At 45.9% G+C, this 24,486-nt stretch overlaps 2 protein-coding genes across 2 annotated transcripts in view; one reads left to right on the top strand and one right to left on the bottom strand.

Moving 5' to 3' along the window:
* Positions 1 to 24,486, bottom strand: part of LOC135395963 (uncharacterized) — a 372,855-nt gene that overhangs the window by 145,475 nt on the left and 202,894 nt on the right. The window contains exon 7 of the mRNA XM_064627047.1: positions 18,824 to 18,876. Within this exon, the coding sequence (XP_064483117.1) occupies positions 18,824 to 18,876 (53 nt within the window). The remainder of the gene's footprint in view (positions 1 to 18,823; positions 18,877 to 24,486) is intronic.
* LOC135394990 (leucine-rich repeat-containing protein 24-like) overlaps positions 1 to 24,486 on the top strand; it is a 133,217-nt gene that overhangs the window by 57,547 nt on the left and 51,184 nt on the right. Inside the window, exon 2 of the mRNA XM_064626134.1 lies at positions 8,672 to 8,758. The gene's annotated coding sequence lies outside the window, so the exon portion shown is untranslated. The remainder of the gene's footprint in view (positions 1 to 8,671; positions 8,759 to 24,486) is intronic.

Raw genomic sequence — 24,486 nt, 5'->3', positions numbered from 1 at the left:
ATGGGAAAAAAGCTTGAGCCGAAGCTCTGTGGCTTTCACACATCTATTTATACATCACTGCGGGATCGACAAATGTTGCTATTGCTGCGTAACGCTGGTGTCTCGTCGAGATCCACTGTCTGTTCCTGCTTCTAAGGGTATCAGTGCCCTGCGCTGTGCCGAAGAACCCCAGAGGGTCAAACGGCTATCCACAAACAACGGGTGAAGTGGCACGCATTTCTCTATCCGCTTTTTATTACAATACGGAATTCCCATATGGAGAACCGATACCGGCAATTAGCCTAATCCATCCTTCAAATTGACAGACTCAGCCCGTACGACTCTATTAGTAGAAGTGACTCGTTCCCAAAGGTCAATGACAGCGGAAGGAAGTGATATATCCCCCACCCCTGGGGGAAGAAGTCATGGGCGTTGAAACACCCCATGCACTTCCACTCCCAGCCCGACTTTCCCCACAGCACACATGTCAAAAACATCGGGTTCTCGGTAGGGTGGAACATGGGGTGACGCTTCTATGCTGCAGGGAAGAAGGTAAATACAGGAAGTCAGGGCTCAGCTGTACTGTACTGTTCTCTCTCTCTCTCTTTGTGTGTGTGTGTGTTTTGTTTTCGTCTTTTTTATCGTTCTTCGACGACTGCACTGCCTAAAACTTTCATTTTGGGACTTTTCTGTTTCCAGAAACATGGCGCGCTACAGTGTCAATATGTGGCTTGTTAGCGTAATAAACCTGGATATCCTGGATATCCAGGAAACACCAGAGATCGTCTAAACCGGATCGTATCACCAGACTCATTCCGTCCCGACAATTGTTTTTTTTTTTCTGTTTTGTTTTATATTTATTTTTTGATGTGCCACGAAGGCGATAAATGCAAGGACAGCAACTCCCTTTCTCTAATTGTTTTTTATTCGAAACACACAAAAGCCACGAACAAAAGCGTACAATGAAGGTAAATAGTTCTTTTTTTTTCCTTTTTTTTTTTTGCAAATAAATGAAACCACTATTTCTGAAAACACAGCCTAATCTCGCGTAATTCCCAAAACGAACGAGAGCGAACGAGCCTACTCAGAAAATTCCAGGTTGATCCACAGGAAGAATCGGAATCCAGATATCCAGATCGGAATCCAGACTCACTCTCATTCCAAGCAACAGCTTTAATTCAATTTGCCGTCATTCCCATCTCCCTCTCTCCCCCACTATATTCTCCTCCTCTCTACCTTTCCATTCCCTTTTTTCCATTGTGATTCCATCCAAAGGAAAAATATTATTCCTGCGGCTATTTCTACTCGCCCCTTATCTTTTCTTATCTTTCCACTTCCACGCCCTACCGCGTCTGAAAGAAAATTAATTAGCGGGATGTCACACACACACACACACACACACACACACACACACACACACACACAGACTGTGAGAATTGCTCTGGACAAAGCTTCATCTCACAGATCGAGAATGTTTTTCTTTATATTGTGTATTGAACATAATATCTGAAAGGTTCGCAGCAGTTCCTCGGTGACAGATCTATCTAAATGCATTACACGCACGCCGGTGTCGGACAGATAGATTAAGGATAACAGGGTGTACGATGTTATCACGGGTGATTTCACATGTCACCATATAGAGAACTATGCCTCAGTCTGTTCTGCAGGAAGAGACTGAGAACACTTTTTGTAGCACTTTGCGTGGGTAACGCTGCACTGTGAAAACAAAACTCCACCGCGCCGTACGTTTATGTTGCTCAGAGAAATGTCATATCTTGGACTTGGTAAGGCGGCCGGGGGTACTTATTATACGCCTTGTGGTTACATTTACGTGTATGCAAATTACCACAGAGAGGGGCACTCCGCTTTGGGACGACATGTAAAGAAAACGATATTGTTCCGAGTGGTATCCGAGTTACGCAGTCAAGATTAGCATATGTACAAAAAGGTTGCAACAAGTTTTTTTGTGACACTTTACAGGAATGTAAAACTACCGCAAAAATGAGTTGGCTACGTTCTGTTCAGGACTGTCCGGCGAGAGCACGGACGCCCTTGTCGTTTTGAAAATCGCACGAAAGCGAAGGACAGGATTCAAAATGTCAGTTTCGAAACAAAGAAGAAGAAACGGCAGGGTTCCCAGACGGTCTTACTGAGCACTCTCGGAAAGTCCAAATATTTACCTCGATATATATTGCCTTATTTTCTATTGAAGTACAGACTCCCAATGTTATTCTTTCTCGACAATAAACCCTGTAAGGCAGCGGACGATTTCTTGTTTCTGAGCCGCACGTGGCTCAATCTGCGCATGCGGCATGAGGCTCAATAAGGCCATCCTGGCCTTGTTGTGATTGAAGCCCCCTTTGTTTGCTCGCTATAGCATACAAGGCGGGCGCGCCCTCCAATTATTTGAGATCCCGTTTTCAAACGAAGATTATTTTCGTGGAAAGGTTGTGACTTCCTCTTGATGCCCTCGCGAAGGATTCCACCCCGTTGAACGCGAACAAAGGAAAGGATATGGCGCGTTGTGCATACGGGACCCACGAACACCGCCTCCTCGAGAATTTACATTAGTAACAAAAACGAAGAACACAATAGCGATATTTGTATACACAATTGCGCAAGACATACCAAGTGGATGTCTGAGAGGAAACATCATTTCTGACGCGAGTTCTTGACGAGACTTCAAATGAGGATCGTTATGTGGAGGGTCACTGTTGACGGTGCGGCATCTCATCGCTATAACGGCGAATATTTCCAACAGTTAAAACAGCCCACACAGTAAAACGAAGGCCTTCCGCCCACACAACGGCGTTGCCAAGGCGATAACGCATCCGATCGTTGCTGGGGACACCACGTCAAAGATAGTGAGCTAGCGGGATCGAATCATACCGCAGGCTGTGATGTTTAAGGTTTTTATCTCGGTTTTCCGGCATAGTATTCCAGGGAAAGGTACGACACACTTCTCCCTGAAGTCGACCCAGGATGCTAATAACCCCTCTGTCCCCCCCCTTTTTTTTTCGTCTTCTTTGTTTTTCTCGTTTTCTCCCTTTTTTTGGTTTCTTTCCTTCTTTCGTTTTATTTCTATCTTTTCGTTCCCTTTCCTTTTTTTTCGTTCCTTTTTATGGAAGGAATAGCAAGTCGGTCTTTGCCTGACTAACCTTTCCTTGCTTTTTTTTTTTCTCAATAAACATATTCCCGCCGCCCCCTCCTCTGTCCCGTAGTCCTTATCTATCACTAAAACGTCCATTCGGGCCTGTTGGTGCAAGCCCTTCTATCTCTTCTATCATACCTTCTGTTCACGCATATTGTACGGTGCTTATCGCCACAGTTGCTTCGTGGTGCTAACACAGAATGGAAGAGTAGGAATGAATGCCAACAGAGCTGTCTGTGACGTCTGTTCGTAGGTCGGCGACGTCCTCCTCTTTACTCCAACGTCGTTACATATAAAAAAAAGCCGAACCGCCACCTTCGTCGAGACCCTCGGTACAGAAGAGCACTATCAACAACGCATCAATGAAAAGAATGTTGAAAACAAACGCGGGAGATTATTTGCACAAACTCACTGTTGATGGTCGACCTCAATTAAAAGGACATTAAAATCTCATTTCGCCAAACGAGCCAACGCGACGTCTGACGCGCTTGTTTTGTTTCCAGTTGCGTGTCGCGAGCACAAATTTACGGATGAGCATTTACTCAACTAGTTATGCCTTTCTAGTGGCATATCTTCCTCTTAGAGGACGGATTGCGTCTTCAGGAGGTGAGGATGATTTCATTGGCTGCAGCATGGGAGGCGAACAGTAGGTGAAGAAAACATAAGAAAATGAACGGCGCGTCAAACTGTTTGGATCCACTGACTTGGAGAAGTTCGCAGTCATCTCAGAATGGCACAAACGGTTCGCTGTTCGTTCATTTCGTTATCTCTTCCTATATAGTGCAGCAAATCACATCTTCCTTCTGATGACGAAATCCTGGTAACGTTCGGATTAATTCTGATAATGTTCGCAGATGTATGTGTTCTGTGCTTACGTCCCTGGCAGACCTGCATTCTATTCTCATTTACGATGTCATCCGCCTCCTCGAATGCTTTGAACGCAGATTACCGAGCTCAGCGTACAAAAGCACGTACCCAGCGAACGACGAGTTCTGCATACGAGATGAGACGGACCAGTTGTGCTGTGCAGCCGATTGCGTAGTGACATCTCTTCTTCAAGAGGGACAATCCCGGAAGGCATTCCAAGAATCTTCCTCAGAATATTCAACGAGCATATCGTGTAAAAAAAAGACTTTTGTCTCTATCCTTGCTTCGAATATTTCGAGTTCAGCAGAGACGCAACATGAACGTGATCTAAACGAAACACCGTTTTGAATCCAGGCTGTTGGAGAAATGATCGCTATCAGTAAAGCTAGGTTACGAGTGAGAAAACGTGATTTGGTTGCTATTAACGTTTTATTCCAACCATATATTTGCCTAGACAACCAGTGCCGCCTAGGTGCAATATTTCTCCCCATACAGTGAGCGCTTGTCCCGTGTGTTTCTTAGCGTTCGTTCATTCCGTGCACTGATACGGCACATATACATCGCATGCATCAAATGTACAACTCCTGTCAACCTTAACAAACAATGATATAAAAATAAAGTCTCGTTCCCTAGCGCGATTACAGCAACACTTGGGGCCGTGAGGAAATCTTAATTGAACAAAATTATATAGGTTACTTTGATGCAAGGACTTGGTTCACTTAAAATTCCCCCAGTTCCCCCAGGCTGACTGTTATCACGCGTTGTACCGAGACCGATTTTTTTTTCCAGCGTTATTATTAAAGTTGACGGGAGCCGTACATACTTCCACTTACGCCTAAGCTTCCGCTCCACGTAAGCGAAGTAAAGCGTACGTGAATTTCTACCCGTTTATTTCTACTTCTTCCGCGGCTTTCTGTCAATCGCCTTGAAGCGTGGGCCTGGCTTTGCGCCGCGTTATAACTGCCAAGTTGCCGGAGTCCTCGGACGGTTTCGAACCCGCAACCTTGGACACACAACGCAAATGTCCAAATTTACAGAGTAGGACGGTTAAAGTTCCGAACGAGGTTCGGTTCATCGTCATCAGGGAATATCGACGGAATTTTTGTACCTCGCAGACGAGGAAGACTTGGGACGTCGATAAGGCGGAGGCTTCGATTAACAGTTTGGCGCAGACGGTGTTCATTTTTGAAGCACCAGGTGTCGCTGATGTCGGAGGCGGTGTCACAGCTGCGCTACCGAGGGAATTAAGTCTCTGTTCTAATGGCAAACACACACACACACAACCTATACAGGGAAGCGAAAGAAAATCTATCGTTTCTTGGTGGAAACTAACGAGGTTCTGCACCCGCCCAATTCTCTGTGCGCCGTCTCCACTGCCGATGTGAAGTAATTGAAAGTAATTGACTAGTCAATTGAATATAATCTCCCGTTTCGCGTAACGAGAAATACTGTAAAGAAACCCATTAAAATCAAATGCGGTAACATTGACCCGATATACAGGGTGTATGCTATAAAAGCTCAGTGACATTTTTGCGCGTGACACTATATCTATTTGAGAGACAGACTTGTGCTGCCATACAGTGAATCACTTATGCCAGAGAAGCCTACGAAAAAAATTGTGGCTACCATTCACTGCGTAATAAAATAAACACGGCCACGGAAACTTTCGTCTTCATGTGTTTCCTATGCGCAATACCGATGGATGGAGGTGAAAGTTTGCGTGGTCATATTTATTTTGTTACACAGTGCTAGGTAACCACAATCGTTTCGTAGCTTCCTCTAGCATAAATTATTCATTTTGAGGCAGAGAAAGTCTTTTCGTGATAGAGGTATAGCATCAAGGATGTATCACTTTTTGCACGAAAATGTGACTGACCTTTTATAGCATACACCCTGTATATATATATATATATACATTTTTTTTGACAATCTAATATTGACAAAGCAATATATGTCTGTATTCGCAGAAACTGACCGTCTCGTCGTGATCACCATCTGTTAGTTGTTCTTGTTAGAGGCTACAGGTGCCGCATGAGCCCCGAACACGTGGTATATATGCAGTCTATACCTACTTAAAGGGCGTAAACTTCATAAAACACGATGACTTGTCAACCACGAAAGAGTCGTGTCTATACGCTCATCGTACAGACGTGCACGAATGCAGAGGAGGAGAGCGGGAAGGGTTGGGAAACCTGGGTGCGTTTCTGTGTGTCCCACGCCGACATCGCGGGGAACTGATGGGCCCACATCTAAATGGAAAGCCTCTATCATGAAAAATAAATAAATAAATAAAAAGAGTCAGCTCAACCGGTGGTAGAATTGGAACCCGTCACCTCTTAGACACGATGAAGAGAAACGAAGCCGATGTTAGCCTGTGAACAAAAGATGCTAAAGTCTCCACAGCTGCATCTATGAGCGCTTGATAACATTGCCGGGAAGGGTTTGAAGAAGGTGCGAGGGCGCGAAAAGTGTGTCCGAGGAGGAGGAAATATCTGCTTATTTACAAACATTGGAATTGAAGTGTGTCCGATATCGCCGAGAACAACAACATATATATTGTGATGATGAAGTGGGGAGGTTTTCCACTCTAGGAGTGGAACGCTACCCCATAGCTAGAGGTCTAATATGAGTGGTGACAATGATCAGTGATGACGATGAGAGATGACGGGAATGATCGAAGTGGCGATGACGATGCTGGACGTGATCGTGGGGGTGGGAGTGTCCGATGGCGCTGCTGGGGTCATAGTGAGTCCTTTAGGCCTGTCGCCTCAAAGAAGTCAACCACGTGACGTAAGGCCACCCTGGAGTCGGCCGCGGTGTCCCAAGGGCCGAGGATGGTCGACAAGTTGAAGGGGCGGCAGCCAAGGGTGGCAAGCTGCGACTGCAGTGTACGCCTCTCGTTGACATAGGTCCGGCAGCTCGAGAAGTCCGCCTTGTGTGTATAGTAAATGAGCAATGAAGACGTGTGTGTCGGTAATCCTGTCGTACCGCCGCCTTGTCCTTTTATTTCCTACGTAAGTTGACCAAATCCACATCGTAAATTTGTGAGAACCTTCGCAAGACGTTTACCTAGGGGAACTCAGACCTTCGAGGACATTTTTTTCGCGGGGATACTTTCAGACGACACAAATATATCTTGCGACGCAATAAGGGTAGGCCCGGCGTCGGGGCAAGGGTTGTGACCTCCTTGTTAATCGGATTAATTCGATCGCATGAACAATTCCAATCGTGTATTAATGAATGGTTATGTATATAACCCCGATCGGTTTATAGCGCACAGGAACGAAAACACAAATTCGGAGAACAGTCCATGGTCGTAAATGTCGATCTTGATGTTGCGTCGACAGAAGCTACGATGAAATTCCACCCTTTTTAATACATATTTATTTATTTTTGTCTCTCATCGAACCCTTTTAGTCGAAGCCTATCTAAAAAACACAAATGAAACTGAGAAGAAAGGCAAATTGCTCACGATAAAGCAAAGAGTCATCATCCAAACTCGGAGGGAATTCACTATACGTGAGAGCCCAAATTGCCGGCATCTGAGTGTTGAAAGAGTCCGCTGCACCTTCTAGTTATGGTAATGCCCCCCTAGATAAGATAAACGAAGACGAATTTCATTAAGTGTTTTCGTAACACTCAAAAGGCGCCCTCCCTCGAAATGGAAGGGAACAAAGAGGGGCTTTAGTCTGTCCGTCAGCCATTTGAAAAGAGGGACAGTTTCGTTTCTTTTTCTTCACAGCCAAACGTTATTTCCCGGAAGAATAAGAAATAAAGTATTGATCTCGGTTTGTCACTGAAGAAGCAGGACTAACTCTAAATTCCGCATCTATTTATTTGGAACCAAGGAAAGAAAGCATCTGGGGAGGGGGGGAGAGGAGGAAAGAGTGCGAGTGTTTATGCGCAGTTGAACATGATTCGTTTTAGGCAATTTCGTAGTTCTTTTATAGGGCGCAGTATAGAGCCGATAGAGTCCGCGAGTCTGTTCATGTTTTGCTAGGAAAGGGAGATTTATCGCCCATAGCTAGCTGAAACATTTTCTCGGGGAAGTATTCAGAAAGGAGACGGACTGCGCTTCTCTTCAAGTCGACGATGGGTCGGATAGGGTCGCAGCCGTCCAATAAAGATCGGAGACTCGAATGTCCATTTATAGCATTGTTTATAGGCATTCATCCGGCTGTTACGGTCGCGAAAAAGATTTTTTTTTTTTTTTTTTCATATGCCTTTCTACGGCGAGCATCGGTCCGCACTTCAAAAACTTCGTTGAAGAAACACAAGACTGAATGACGATATAAGAATGGCTGAAGAAATGCAATGGCACAGAACTATCGTATGCGCCCCTATATATTGGAATCGTGCGGCATTTCTTCGTCTTCCGTTGCCCTTTTTCCTACAATCTCCCTCCTCCTTTCCCCTTATACACCTCGTCACCTTCTAAGTCTAATAAATCATTTTATTGCTGGGTTTCAGTTGTATAGTTAGTCTACGTAATAGCTCTTCCCCAAGATCAGGATCACGGTCATCACACTCGTTTACTTGCCTCATCGTCTTCTCGTCACGATTATATGACATCCGTAAATATAAGCCGAAAGTATTTTCTGGTCGCCTTTACGGTCAGAATCACCGTCATAAACTCCGCTGTGTAATTTCACTAAATCGTTCTTTTTCTTTCAGGTTCCCCGACAACCACCTTGGATGAGGCTGGAAGCATGACGGTGAACATGCCACAGCAATGGACACTTCCCACCAGGCATTCTAAAGGTAAGCACGACACGTCCAGTGGCTATGGCAAAGGTGAAAGCAGAGAAAGTGGTGGTTCATCTCAGTCAACTGCACATTTTATAATCGTTATAGGCCTGAAGCCACGTCACAAGTAAGAAACTAACCACCTTACACGCACATGTAGACGTTATAAGTATACAGCAGAAATAATAGCTGAACATCAAGCGCACAATATTTCGATGAACAAGGCGTTCGAAATTTACTTTAAACAGGCAGATCTGTATTGATTTGTATCTGTATTTGCGTTCGTACATTCATCAAAATTGTTCTGCGACGTGTCGACCAACGGCCGTTCGACCACGCCAAGATTCTCGAACTGTGTTGGAACGCTATACCTAGCAGTGCAAGGCCTTCGTATTCCTGCGGAGTCCTTGCGCTCCACCGGACTTGGCGACAGATCTTCAAAAGTACCCTTTCCATCATCAACCCCCCGCATTTGTTCCCAAAAAGCAAAGGGGCAGTGTACCGCCACAACGGCAGTGAATCGCCCACCTCTTCGTCATCTAACTTTTGGTCTAACGTGTGTGTGTGTGTGTGTGTTGACAAATTTGAACTATTCGGTAGCGTTACGAAATGTGCACAATCAGCACCACATCGCATAACTGTATCAAATACGATATTGAGAAATATAGCGGGGGAATAACCGTTCGATGGGTTTTTAAGGCTCACTAGGCCTCGGAAGTCATTAAAGAGCATTCAGGCTTATTCTTTTTTTTTCTTTCAAGTTAAAACAAACTTAGTCATGCGCAAGTGATGCAACTGATGTATCATTGTGATATGCAAATCATACATAATAGGTAAATAATAGGAATTATAATTCCTGGCTTACACAGCTAGACAACTACACGGTGGGTCTCGAGGAGTTGAGCAAAAGTTTCCTAAATGCATGTCAGCTATCCATCTTCAACTAGCCTATCGGTGGACGGTACAAGGAAATTTTGACTTCAAGCCTGCCGCGTAGAGTCAAGTGTGTCGCGCCTTACCGCGACATCCGTCACGTTGAACTACAAATCTGTTTCTAATTTCTCCTTCCGCGAAAATATTTCAAAGATGTGAATATCAATAGAAGCGCTGCACTAGCAGTCTTTAGCCCGTCGTAGCGCAGACAAATTTTCACGTAATTGCACAATAAAACCAAAGGAACAGCAGCTCGGCACACGAAGCAACAACCTAATATTTAACAGAACGGAGTCCCAACTTTCAGTAACAAACAAAGGGAATGGCGTATGGAAATCCGTTGCCTCATTTGCTAGTTAATAATGCAACCAGATATCGTGCGCGCCGTCGCACGATATCAACGATGACGAAACAGCGCGTCTGGCGGGTCTATACAGTGAAAACACCCGATGCTTCGAATGCACGCCACCGAGGAAATAAGCTGTCGCTTCGTTGCTGAAAGCTGGCTCCCCAGTGTTGCCAGTTCCAATGCGTAGGTGTTTCCGTTAATAACGATGCTGGTTTATGTCGGTTCGTTATCGGTAAACGTAAAGGGCAACACTTTGGTCATAGTTCACAATGGGTCGGTGAATAATCGCGGATACAACGACGACTGTGTGAGAAGAGTGGGAGGCGACCCGGTTCGAATCCAGACAACAGCTGTGCTGCCTGGGGGTTTCCTCAGACACATTCAAAGCAAATGGCGACTTTGCTTTCTATGAAGTCGGCCCATGGGGCACAATCTCCGAGCGTTGTACTTCCGTGTGGCAGGCAGATCGATAGGTAAACACATACCAAAGAGAGAGAGGGAGAAATGTCTAATTAAATCCTTCGCGTTCATGTTCCGGCTACTTTGTTATTATTAGAGAGCTTTAGTACATCGTACGCTATCGCCTTTGCGTACGTAAGGGATAGCGTTGTTGGTTCTGCGCACGCGCAAAACATAAAGAGAGCCTCGCGCATTGCGCAGAACCACCCCGCTATCCCTTACGCACGCAAAGGCGATAGCGTACGATGCACTAAAACTCGCTACAGTTGCTCGTTCAATTATTGTTTAATTGTCATTTAAGTCTCGTTAATTTTGTTCTAATTCCGAGACGGCGGATTTACTTTTGCTGTACAATATGCTCATGACCTGTACATTTTTTTTTTTTTTTTCACACTCCTGCAAATGACATCTTGGTGATGTCAGCAGTATCCCTTAAATAAATAAACTCACTATTGTCACTGATTACGTTCTCCTATACCAGCAGCCAATCAAATCTTCCTCATCTGCTGAAGGCGAAACCCCCGCTGAAGCTTCACACTGTGATATTGCAATTAACGTCCAGTAGTAGGCGTACATACTTTACAACGGGCAGTAAAAAAGTTAAACGCTTTCCCCCCCACGTTTAAATACCTCTCGAACGTAAACGACGGCGCACATAGAGATAACCTTCGATCCTGGGCGCTTAAAATTCCCATCAGGTCGGCAACCCTCGCAGCGAAAGAAAGACGGATCCCGGCAGACGATCAATAAAAACAAACTTGGCTTTTCCACACGCGTGTCCTAATGACAACGTTTTTTAGCGCAAGTATCCGTGTGTAGCATGAAAAACGGATCGTTTCCCATAATCCTTTATTCCCTCAATCGTATGCTCATATACCGCTTCGAGGAACGACTTTAATTCTTCGCGCATCTAAACAGAGCACGCAAAACATGCAATGCTGTCTGTCTTCTTCTTCTTTGGAAAATAGTTCCCGCGCACGGGCTGTCTTCTTTCTGATTGCGTTTCGGATACGGTCTCCCCTTTGCTGTTCTCTCGGATGAATGTTAGCGTCGGAAGGTATACAGGGATCCTCATTAAAAAGTTTCTGTTCGTTTGTTTCTTTTTTAAGCGGACGCGTCAGAGAGATTTGTTGTACGTTTCACACTGTCCTTGAAACACTGGGAGAACGGACTAGTCCTCTCAACGCAATGCGACACGGCTGCAATGACTGTCCAGTCTTGTACGTAATGCGTTACAAGTAATTGCGTTACTTGTAATCAATTACTTTTTCAGCAGTTTTTCGAGTAGAGTAGTAGTAGTTTGCAGAGTTTTTTTACACTTTCGATCGAGTAATTGTTCAAGTAATTCGATTACAATTTTGAATAATCAATTACCGAGTAATGAATCACTTTTGAAGTAGAGTGGCTCAAAATACCAATGCTCTGTAACAAATTTCCTGTGTCTTTGTTGGGCTATTCTACTGTAGTAAGCGGACAAAAATATTATTGCTGCTTCTCACACGAGAATCATTCGAGCTATTTCAGCTGTCCCAACCACTTGGGATTTTTTTTTGTTTTTTTCGAAGCACATTGGGGCGGAAATTTTTCATTGAATTGAAAGTAACGGCCCGAGAAACGTGCTACTTTTATACTCCTTACTCAATTACATTCCGAGTCGAGTAATTTGTAACGGTAATCAATTACTTTTGTTCTAAGAGTAACAGTCATCAATTACTTTTTTGGAGTAACGGGCACAAGTCTGTGATTGTCCATACTACAGGATACAGCAGTGCTTAAATGGTATTTATGTTAGCGTTCGGATTGACGCGTCTATTCGTTTCCACCTTTTTATTCCGCGTGAGGACCGCGAAGCAACACTGGCTATGAACGCTGACCAGATAGGGACCTGTGTTGACATTTCTTCTGGAAAGCCATGAAAACGCGACAGATAAATAAAGTAAAATACTACATCTTAAGATGTCCGTTACCGCACTTCCAAGAGAATATGCATGTGACGTTCTAATCAATCGATCCACAAACCCATCACTCTTTATACAAAAATAATGACGATAAAAAATATCGGTATTCCTACCAGACGACTGGTCGATAAGATTGATACATTTCAGGATGTTGATCGTATCTTCCACAGGACAGATAACGCTGCCGACCCCCAGCAAAAAAAGTCGCGGCTGGTTGTCATAGCAGATTAGAGCGAGACACTGTCGCCGAGCGCTCCAAAATTCAGCGCAATGAAAAGTTACGCCGTTATCTTGTTAAGCGTCCTCATAACTAATGGACAAGAAACGTGCGTTACGCTTGTCTCTTTTTAACGTTGCACCGTGATTCGGCCGTTAAGGGTATTTAGCAAATTGCGATCGCCCTACTCTGGTAATTGCATATACAGTGTCTCTAGCATCTAGATGTCTTTTTCTTCCACTTGGCTGGTGGGGAGAAGAAGAAGGGAAAGGAGAAAATGTCGTTCAGTCTCGTTTGGGCACTGCGCGGGTTTGTTTTCGCCTCAAATCACACTTAGACTGGTTTGAAAGCGTCGTACCGTATCTATCACTATGCTGCAATCAATTTTTTATACTGAAATCAAGCCACGATTACTTTTGCTTCCGGTTTTTTTTTTTTTTTTTTTTTGATTGGGTGTTAGCGCCGCGAAGCAACTGTGGCTATGAGCGACGTACAGATGTGGACAGACGGAGAGAGGATAGCAGGAAGGAGTGGGGAACAGTGGGGTTAGTATGCGTCCTGGGCCGACTTCAGGGGGAACTGTGCCGACATTCGTCTGGAAAGTCTTCGGAAAACCCAGGGAAAACCTCAGACAGCACAGCCGGCGGTAGGATTCGAACCCACCACCTCCCAGTCTTCAGCACGACCTTGGTTACCACCAACGAGCGGACGCCTTAGCCCACTCGGCCATGCCGCTGGTGCTTCCGGTTTTGCAGTATGAGTTAGAGTAATATGTGTGTCAACTGTGCAGTAGTATTAGGTGAATTAACCGTTTTTACGCTATTTATTGGCCGATGATTGATCGGTGACCCTCTACGGAATAACAACGATGCTCATCACGTCGCGACACATGCAGTTAGGATCGTGAGCAACGCCATAGCGGTCAGTCTGCGGATTAATTCTGTCCACCTCAGGGTCTTCAAAATATGGACTGAGCGCACGGCACACCGTATTTACCGTTCTTTCCGGAAGACGACGATTCTAATCTACTAACACGCCGCCATCAATTTACTGGCAACCTAAGGATGTGTGTGTGTGTGGGGGGGGGGGGGGGGGGACACACGGATAACTGACCCACCGAGGTCCTTCTGATTTTTATTTTTTTCGAAGTGCTTATGTAAGAAGAGCATGGAGCAACTACCCCAACATTGACTTGAACGGTTCGGGGAGTCTTATGCGTTAATGTAAACTGCTCACAATGTAATTACCTTTACATTTATGTGGATATACAGATGCGAATCTGTTTGCATAAGACCGGAGTACGCACCTGTGTGCGTTACAAACTGGAAAGTGCAAATTATTGAATTATATGTCGGGAGATGTCCATGATGTACCGAGGTCGGTCCCTCTCAAGGAAGCTTGCAAACAAGAATTTACGTATAAAACTGGAACGGGGAAATATGCGTGTTTGTTGCCTCCACTTTCGTAAAACGTGTGAACTCCACGATAAAGCAAGCTACATGGCGCGCAAGTATTATTTTGATTCCATTGATTATTTTCATTCCATCCAGGAGATTGGCTACCTTTCATTGGTCACAGATGCACGAGCGTCCGGTCACGTGAAAAGCGATCTCTGCGCTCCCCCTTGTGAGGCGTTCACAAAAGCGTCGCCCGCACCCCTGGCGCGGAAGACCCGCAAAAAACCTACACGTACTCACGTACAGAGGAAAAAGAGCAGACGTGCATCTAAGTAGGCAGAGCCGAGCGGATATCCGGTTTTCGCATCCAACCTAGCGTGTCGCTGGAAGAGCCCCAAAGACGCTGAAAGGCGCTCTCCAAAGTATCATGGACGTATAGGCGCCGCTTTTTGGGGGCCGAAAGCAGGAAATTTGAGGGGTTTTCATCTCGGGAGGACGACTTCTTCTTTTGGAGGCGCATGAAAGTTTCATCGGTTAAAAGACGCCCTTTTTTTTACGCGTATATGTATTATAAAGAGACGTTTTCCCCCCTAATTTCCTGCCATTTTCCCTTTTAGGGAGAATCTTTCCAATAGTGACTGGATGCGATCGCGTTATTGACGCAAGGGGTCGAGTTGGAGCCATTTTATATTTGTTACGGAGTTTCAGAGAATGAACTTCTTAGACGGCCAGCTTGGAGCGGACCAACGCTTATGAGTTAAACGCCGTGTCCGCGCCTGAGATACGTGGATAGACCACTTCTTCCGCTTCTTCTTTTCATTGTGCGCGAGCACCGCGAAGCAACATGAGTGTCTATGACTGGCGTACTGACGTGGACAGATAGTGAAAGTACAGCTTGAAGGGGGGTAAGATAAGGGGGTTAGGTTCAGGACAAACAGTGCCGACACCGCTACACAGCTATTGCTAAAGCAAGAAACGGCCTCGCGGGTTTGCCCTTAAGGTCGTGACGCAGGGATACTAGCTGTTCGTTACTTTATACGAGTATTGTACTGCGCGCCATAGCAAGAATGATTCGGTTTCTACGTGTCATATTTCGTGAGGTATGAGCCTTTAAGCGTTCCTATTGGTTCTCGTAACCACGTGACCACTCCCGCGGTTGCCTCACTGGCAGTCCCTGGCCGTTCACAGATTCCTACCCATGGTTCCCACTGAATTTTGGACCAGCGGCATGGCCGAGCGGATTATGGCGTCCCGGACGCTCGTTGGTGGCAGCAAGGTCGTGCTGAAGACTGGGAGGTGGTGGGTTAGAATCCTACCACCGTCTGTGCTGTCTGAGGTTTTCCCTCGCTTTTCCGAAGACTTTCCAGACGAATGCCTGCACAGTTCCCCCTGAAGTCGGCCCAGGACGCATATTATCCCCCCTGTCCCCCACTGCTTGCTGCTGTCGTCTCTCCATCTATCCACATCTGTACGCCGCTTATAGCCACAGTTGCTTCGCGGCGCTAACATGAAATATAAAAAAGAATTTTGGAACAAACATTCCAGGGTTTTTCAAGGGCCTTTTAAGGTTAAGCCATCGTTTTGCCTCGGATGTAAAACGCGGTTTATGATCAGGGTTTGAACATTTTACAAAAATATTTATAAGCTACAGGTATCACACGAGAGAATTCATGGGGACTGCACAATAGTGATCCGTCCACAAGCGTAATTGACAATCCTGAATGTTAAAGATCATTGCTGATAGAAATGAAGGTTGATTAATAAATTGCAGATGTCGATGATGCTGATGTTGGCGTAAAACTATAATAGGTAGAGGTTGAATAATAAAACGCAGAGCGCCGTTCATTTCTCGCGCATCTGGTTTCCTCTGCTGATTCCTATTGCAATGACTGCTAACACCTGCGGTTTCGAAACTCTAGTCCCGACTCCAGATGAGCGGAATTTGCATTAATAAGAACAAGACGCAAAATCGAGGCTTTTCAAAGACTGGATGGAAAATTCGAGGGCTTTGCAGACATTGAAAATGGCATTTTCAAATTCCAGGGTATTCGGGGGTTTTAAGGACCAGCGGCAACCGTGCTACCGTGACATCACAACCGGATGAGTTGCCGTATAAGCTACGACAGGTCGCTCGTCTACTCTCTGCGTAGGGGAGAGGGTAAATGAGTCTACTGGGGGGGGGGGGGGGGTGTCGAGGTAGCTTGCCGTTGTTGGCCCCACTCAAGTGGGCATCGTTACGACTATAGCAAAAAAAAAAAAAAGTGGGAGAGGAGAGTTGAGGACTTCAAAGTGATGTAGAGGCAGGGTGACCGATCAGGAGTGTACTGGAGAAACCACGTAACTAAGTGTCTGTCCAATCACGAGGCAGCAATAACGAGCGGGGTATTCGTATATCGACATGGGTCCGCAGAAGAAACCACCTGCGCCCCCAACCTTGAAGTGTTACGCCTTTAATTAGGAGACGTCGCTCCACGGGCAATAGGGGAAAGAGCACAACTGGAGAGTTGCGAAGACAGGTGACCTTCTTGCGTAGCATATTCGCGGTGCCGATTTTTCTACGCGACTATTGGGGGCCCCTTTGCTGTAAAACCTGCAACGCATGGGTGAAAGTAGGAGCCTTTTACATTTATCCGGCATAACTTGTGGGGGAGGAGTCACGTGTTACAACCCTTTCATAGCGGGAGCCACTTTCTCTTTTACAAGTTTACGCGGAGCGCCATTTAAGCGATGCATCAGCTCCTTCGAAGCGTCACAATAGCCAAAACTCAAATTTCCGCTTCAACCCTCCGATCGATATAGGAAAGTATCTAATGGGCTCCAATTACCCGACCCAATATGGTTCTTTACTAGATCGCTTTGGTTCGCACAATGCACGCGCGCAAGATGAAGCGACAGAAGGGGAAACAAAAAAAAAAAGAAAGCATTTTGAAAGCGACCCCCTCCTCGACAGAGAGAAAGCTTTGCTTGTATCGCGAGGATTGGAATAAAAGCTGGCCTCTTTGTTTTAACGAAACCCGGACAATAGCCCGTGTCAGCTGGCCATGATCACGGGGCGGCGGTGAAAAATGTTCAGCTTTTCCAACGACTAAAATCCTTAAGGTTTCTACATCCTTCTTCCGATAGAAACCTTTCGTGACAAGTCCATTGTTTCTTCATCATAGCGGTTGAGGCAAACCGCCGCTCCAGTCCTTTCACCTCCTCCCACCAGTGTTTGTCAATCTCCATGGTGAATAAGTACGCGTTTCGAAACGGCCAAGCCTGAATGTTAGAGCGAAACGGCTCCCACTTTAAATAGGACGTCGCAGGAAAGTCATTGCCCAGCAAACCCACGCCGCGCAAACTGTGTTTTTCCATTTTTGCGTTAGCACCGCGAACCAACTGTGGGTATGAGCGATGTACAGATGGAGATAGGGGAATGAGTATGCGCCCTGTGTTTACTTCCGAAGAATCTGTGCCGACACCCCTTTCCAGTGCCTGTTGGACGATGCAAGACGATGTAATACAGCAGAGTCGGTATTGGCATTCTCCCCCCCCCCCCTCCGCCTTCGCCGTGTCTTTTCGGTGGCATTCCATCAACGAGCATATCTAAAGCACCGTGTACTATCTGCTGGCACCTAAATTATGATATCCGATTGATTAGTGCTTTATCCAGAATCCCAAGCACGGAGGGGTGTTGGAAAAAATTGGGGATGAGGGGGTCATTATTATAGTAACGTCATTACAGCTTAACATACCATTTCGGACATGTGTCTAAAGCTGAAATCGCAATGGCACCCCCTGTAGGGGGTACACAGGTGAAAGAGTTAGGGGGGTGTTAGGGTGGTCTGGATACTGCGACTGATGATAATTTGTGGCGTCGTGAGACAACTATGATGATCATGAGCGGTCTGTGAATTAATTTTGCCCGCCTGAGTTTTTTTTTTTTTAACTTGCACCGAAATCTCAGTACATTTCTAGATCCTGATCACATTAATCCGGATTCACCCCGGAGCTTGACCCAAATGCAACGACACCTGCGACAGCAGGGACATACGAGACACCAGACTGTAAGATCAGTTTTTTTTTTGTTTTGTTTTTTTTTCAATCTCGTCCGACTTTCCTAACATTGTCCCCAAAGAGATTTTTAGGGGATCGGAAGATGTTTACGGTAACGGTTCCGAAAACGTGACGAGACATTTACGCTATTCTTTCCAAGAGGCTGAACTGCATCGCTTAACTTTGATTTGACAGCACAGTGTATCGTTGGCGTTGGACCGCGTCCTACGTGCTAAAACCTGGAAGGCGCCGGAGAAGGCACTTATCACTAAAGTAGACAGAGGTTGAAGGAGTTACGTACAAGCCTTTCCTTCTTCAGAACCACCTACGCCTTCTGTATGAAGGCGTCTTTCAAACGTCACAAATGCACCCGCTAGCTTTCCGTAACGAGTGCCGGCGTCATCCGCGACTGTCGTTCCTGCAGCTTTCACTGCGAAGCATATTATAGAGGACCAGTACGTCACAACGCAGGAAGGTGAAGCCAGATTGAGAAGAGAGACATCGCCATAGTGTGTAATTGTGCCTCTCAAGATCCGAGAGACGAGTTAATTAGAAGCCCAAGTGTTTCCGGAGACTTTCCTAATCAAGGCCATTTCCCGTTTGCTGCTTGCCGACTCTCCGACCAAGCAGGCCGGTAATTGCGCACTGGCCGCCCGGACCCGGTGGTTCCATATGGGATGGATCCCGTCTAGCGATAGCGAGATTTGCTGGAGTAAGATCCGCTCTACTTACGCTCTGTGGAAGGATGCAGAGCTAGAAGGTGAGCGGAGGATGCCTTGGAGTACCTGAAGAGGTAATAAAGGTGTCAATGTGACGTCATTTCGGTTGATGATTTTTTTATGGCGTCTTCCACTGGTCGACACAGCCCAAGCAGCACAATGTACTGAAAGTCGAGTGCAATAGGGGTGGACGGTATGTGTCTTATCAATGTTCTTTAGCTTCACGAGTCTGTTCAAGGCCTTCCATCTACCCGTCCACCCCTAATGCACTCGACTTTTAGTACATTGTGCTGCTTGGGAGAGCACTCTCACTGCATTCGATTGGTTCACTTGGAGCTCTCTAGAGTGCTCTCACCAACGCCGTCGGAGCGGTTGCGAAATCTGGTCGGGTTCCGGTCACGTGACTGCACCAGCTTCCGCTGAGTAGTGTTTCTGTTGCGCCGTGCCTGCCATGTTCCGCATTTTGTCGTCGTCATCGTTTTGGCTACCAGGGAAACACCGGAAGTCACGTGACTTAACATTCCATCTCCGCTCCTGTGTTCGAACCTGCCGCGTTCGGCTTCTGCACGATTCCTCCGGCTCGGAGACGAAGTGAGGTGCGGTCTGACTCGCTCTACCACGGAGTTTCGGGACGACCAGTCGAAGACACCATTAGAGTGTATTCGTAGACCGTTGATGTAACGTGGCTTCCGAAGTACTCTATCTACCGCACCCAATCGACTGATAAGATTCTAAGTCAAGCACGGTACCACTGGTTCGGTAGGTAACTTCACGGTGGCGTTATCAACGGTCTACTAACACTCTCTATTCTCTTGTGTGTCGGAGGCGATAACAGATAAGCAAAGTCAGATGCAATGCAGCACATTGAGATGAGTACACTTTTGCGGAAAGTAAACAAACAAAAGCGACAGAAACGAACATGGCAGGTAAAGTTGATGGGGCTCATCAACAGGGGGAGTCATCATCTAGTGTCACCGCCATTAATTCATCGTTTAATTTTGCTTCTATTTAATATAATAATTTATCTAATTCATAATTAATAGTACATTACCTCTTAGTACAATGTCTGCTAAAGATTATTGTTCTCAGTTAATACAATTTAGTTTCTTTCCATATTACAGATCACCTCATCTCCGTCTCGATACAGCCTCACAAAATATTCTCGAGAAATAATAAATAAAAGGTACACACGTAGTAAGCCGATTCAACGGAGAGTCTTCAATTCGCCTTCCGATCAGGACGCATTCCCCTACTAATCCTGATACCCGCATTTTTGTCGCACCACGCCCGAAGCTTCCCCCAATGCACGTGCAACCTGCTCGCCACTTGCCAAGGTTTGATTCCCGTTCCCAGCGCCGCGACGGATACGAAGCAGCCACCACATTATTACTCGGCTGTTGTTATCACATGAACAACATCTACACCGAATCGCCCGGGCTCACGGAAAAGAGCGACTCCCTTTTTCTTACTAGTGTTTGTGTGCGTCAGAAAGAAAACAAAAACAAAAAAAACGGCAGCCTCCTCTCTCTCGCTTTTTTTTATCTGGAGAACCCGATCTTCTCCATGGGCCCAGAAAGAAACGAAATTCCGCCATATACCCTATATCTCCTCTTTCTGTTTTGTTGCCGGTCGTATTTTTCTTTTGGGTCGTTTTATGCCGCGGTGCATCATCTCAGGCGGAGTAGATGAAGGCAGCATCTCTGCTTACAAATAATGACGGATGCGAGGTGAGAGACGCTGGCAACCATGTGTCTGAGTATGTATATATGGGGGCGGTTGCGAACGGAGACTCAAATTGCGTCGAAAACAAGCGATGTTTTTTTTTTTTTTTTTTGCCCAAGTGATTAAAAGTTGGGAGACGGTAAATATTCTATCGTACATTAAAATTATAATTAGTAAAAGGAGCGGTAAATAAAGCGAGAGTAAAAGCGTAAGGTCGTTTTTATCCCAGGGTTGGTTACCGATAATAATAACTTTTTCGTTTCCGTTTCCGGTACCTATAAGAAATTATTATTATTCTTATTACTTTTTTTCGTTTTCGCTTACAGACGATTTTCGGTAGCGGTTTCCGTTTCCTCAGCAGATTTTTGTTTCCGTTTCTATTTTCTTTTCCTGCGGAATTTGGGTATATTTAACGTTTCTCGTTTCCGCTAACTTACCATGCTTAATCTCTGCCCATAATTGAATGCTTTCTTTTTGCAATGATAGGATGGCCTATACACAACACACATGATGGCGATAGCCGCGAGATGATAATGATAAGAAAACGGTTTTACTGTGGAACTGCTCGGTTGGCGAGCTTATTGATGTAGCAGTGACATGGCAAAGACATATAATGGATATAATGAATATATTTATAACTGATATAATAAGCGAAATGAAGCAGCCCACCAATAAGATAATAATTTAATAATTCCGGTCTTTACGTCACAAGACAGCTGCGATCATGAACTCTTCAATAAGAGCTGCAGCCACCCACGTGCACCCGAACAAGTTACATAGTTAGGTTTGAAGCCACGGTATATTCGTCGCCTTAGTTTCCCTTAGTATTGACGTTAATTCACGATATATCCTATAAGTACTGACTGTTCGGATTGTGGATTAGTTTTGTCCACCTGAAGGTTCTATATATAACAATCCACAACTGTGGCTGTGCAACCACGCTGCAAGACTCCGCGGACTGTGTACCATGCCAACGCAAAATAATACCGTATACAGTGAACCCTCGTTATTATGACCATGGTTGTTCCCAAAAATTTTGGTCATAATGCGGAATTGTCATATTAACGGGGGGATTTGCAGAGGTTTCACTGCATTGTTCCCCAGGAGTATGGTCGTAAAGCGTGTATGTCAGATTATCGGGGGTCATATTAACGAGGGTTCACTGTATACAGTACACCAGATCGCTGGCGTACTCGGATGAGCGGAGTAGCTGCGGAGAAGAAGACAGAACTAAAACAGACAGTCCGCTCAGCTTGTGAGAAACATATTACTTTTCAAAACTCCCAACATCTTCTCTGGACCGCAATAACAAGCCGAGAAGGAACCCAGACGCACCGAATGACCACATAGCCCATATACTGCTACAACACCTATATCCCTATACCAAATAACTTAGCAGCCCCACCCGTTTCCCAATCGCATGGAAAAAAAAAAGAAAAAAAGACGCCATCCATCCGTTTGACGAGACCCGCCTTCCAAACTGGAATCTGCGCACTCTGTGCATTTCCTGTGACAGCTTCAAAGTCGCTTGACAGCCCGGACTCGCTATAAGGGCTAAACAGACGGCGTCGGGACAGAACCCCCCGACTCGACGTGTCAAAACAGGGATGTGGACTCAATTCCGCATTTCTCGGCGAGGTTGACAGCACGGAACGGCTGCATTCCATATAGGCGGTCGATCGGGCAAAATATATGTGCGCCAAGAAAGTACGGGTGGACCCATCACGGGCTCCTTATATAATGGAGCCGATCCATAGCGATCTGATAAATATGGAAATGAAGGCGCAGGCAAATCAAGTTTGTCGATTCCGTTGAGGAAGACAAAACAGGAGAGGATTTCCCCCTAAGAACAAACACAGCCACTTCCCTCTGAGGGAGCCTTAAGGGGGGTTTTTCAATCCCATAGGGTGGACTGGAGTGGCAGATATGGGACGGAAGTAAGGTAGGCGGATTTAAGTAGTTTAGGAACGAATAGATGGCGTCACATGCAGAGCACATTATTCCTCTACTTCTTGTCTCAATGTTTTCTAATCTGTGACCGTAAATTATTTCGCGTATCACTTCGCCAATGACCTCGGTCATGGAAGCAGAACCTTCAGGGTATAACAAAAGCAACGAACAACGCCTCCAATATTTTTGATCGCAGAATGGCGTTACACTCCAACACAACATCTGCTTGTACGACGAAACTTTCAGCATCATTCGCAGAGACTGTTAGCCCTCGTCTTGATGATGATGATGGTGGTAGGAGAAAAATATGGAGGTGTGAGCCCCCTTACTGTGTGACAAGCTACTCCAGATATAGTAGGAAAGAAAAAAACCTCTGAAAAGACGAGAGCTCTGCTATGCTCTTAAAACGAAGCCCTCGTCTTGTTGTGCGGTAAAGTCGTCGGTTTTCTTCAATCTCTCGCTAGCACCGCGAAGCAACTGTGGTTATGAGCGATGTGTGGACGTGACGTAGACAGAGAGAGAGAGACAATGAGTGGGCGATAAGCTGTTAGTACGCGTCCTGGACAGACTGCGAGGGAAACTGTGCCGAAAGATGTCTGGACAGCCTTATCAGAAAATCGAGCGAAGACCTAAGACTCTCCATCGGGCAGGGGGTAGGATCCGAAACTTCTACCTCCCGTTCCTTAGTGTTACCTTAAAGCTACCACAAACGAGCCATTCCAGAAGAATGCTTTTGCGCGATACCTTTTTGTGACAATCTGTGTACGTCACGCACCCTTAAAAGCCGAACTTCACCGCATAGCACGCGCGGCGCCAACCATCGACACGAATAATTGTGCGATCGCTTCTGATTCGAAGAGATTGGAAGCGATAACCCTATATCATTCGTGGTAATGTTTGTAGCAGAGCGTGCTATGCGCTGAGTGTCTGTTTTTAAAGTGACGAAAAATGTACGCACTAACGACACTCATTTTAATGACGACGATTTGGGTATTTAATCGAGTAATATAATAAAGTAGTGAAATGACATATCGAGGTTGGGAATAACGCAGGTAAGAACGTACTGCCCCGCAAGAATATCGAGGTAAGTCCTCGGCGTTAAAAGTACCCGGGGCTGTCAGAAGACATCCACCCCGGAGCGTGACCTGCACGACCTGCCCCGCAACCACACTCGGGCTCATCTAGTATAGTGCACGAGGAGGATGATCCCTGGCCGTATAAGACACGAGGCGTGATGGAGCGCTTCTTGGCCCTTCATTTGTCTGGCTCTCCTTTTGTGTCTGCAGGGAGGGAATCACTATTATCCGCAGAGTCTTTGTTGTGTGACGTGCCTTTCGATCGCTTGTGGAAGATCATTTGTAGCTCGTTGTCTCGGTCGAGTATTTAGAGCAACGGTGGACAACGATGGGACGGACAGAAAGCGCTGATGGACAGCGAGGATTGACTGGCACGACGCGCCTGATGGATTGATGCTGTCGTGGAGTTCACTTCCAAGGAAGATGTCCCGCTGACGAACTTCAAGTTGCCTGTTTTTCGCGGTACAGAGGAGGATCGCGCTGCGAATGGGCGTGACCCGTTGGGTAGTTGTTGTTGTTGCGCTTGACGATAAGATTCTGACAAACGTGACGTTTTATTTATCTCGCGATTTTATCTTCGAGCCAGCGCAGCACAGTATGGAGTGGGCTATGATTGGAGCGGCGGATAAATATGCACTAAAAACTGCCGAAATATGCGGTACAAACCCTGGCTATGTGCGGTGCAATGTTTTCCCTGGTTCTTGCTATGAAAGCGGTGCGTCGAATGCATATTTGACGATCACACGCTACAATAAAGCCGACTTCGTCCAGGAACACACAACAAGGCAGATTTGCAGATTAGTGGTTAGGATGACCGTTATGTACGCCGAGAGTGTGAGGTGACAAATCCCCTCACTGACTGTGGGGTTTTCCGACAGACTTTCCAGACGACAGTTCCCCCTGAAGCCGGCCCAGGACGCATACTAAC

This window comes from Ornithodoros turicata, chromosome 5 (genome assembly GCF_037126465.1).
Source record: "Ornithodoros turicata isolate Travis chromosome 5, ASM3712646v1, whole genome shotgun sequence".
Lineage (NCBI taxonomy): Eukaryota > Metazoa > Arthropoda > Arachnida > Ixodida > Argasidae > Ornithodoros > Ornithodoros turicata.
This window is presented reverse-complemented; position numbering and strand designations above follow the sequence as displayed.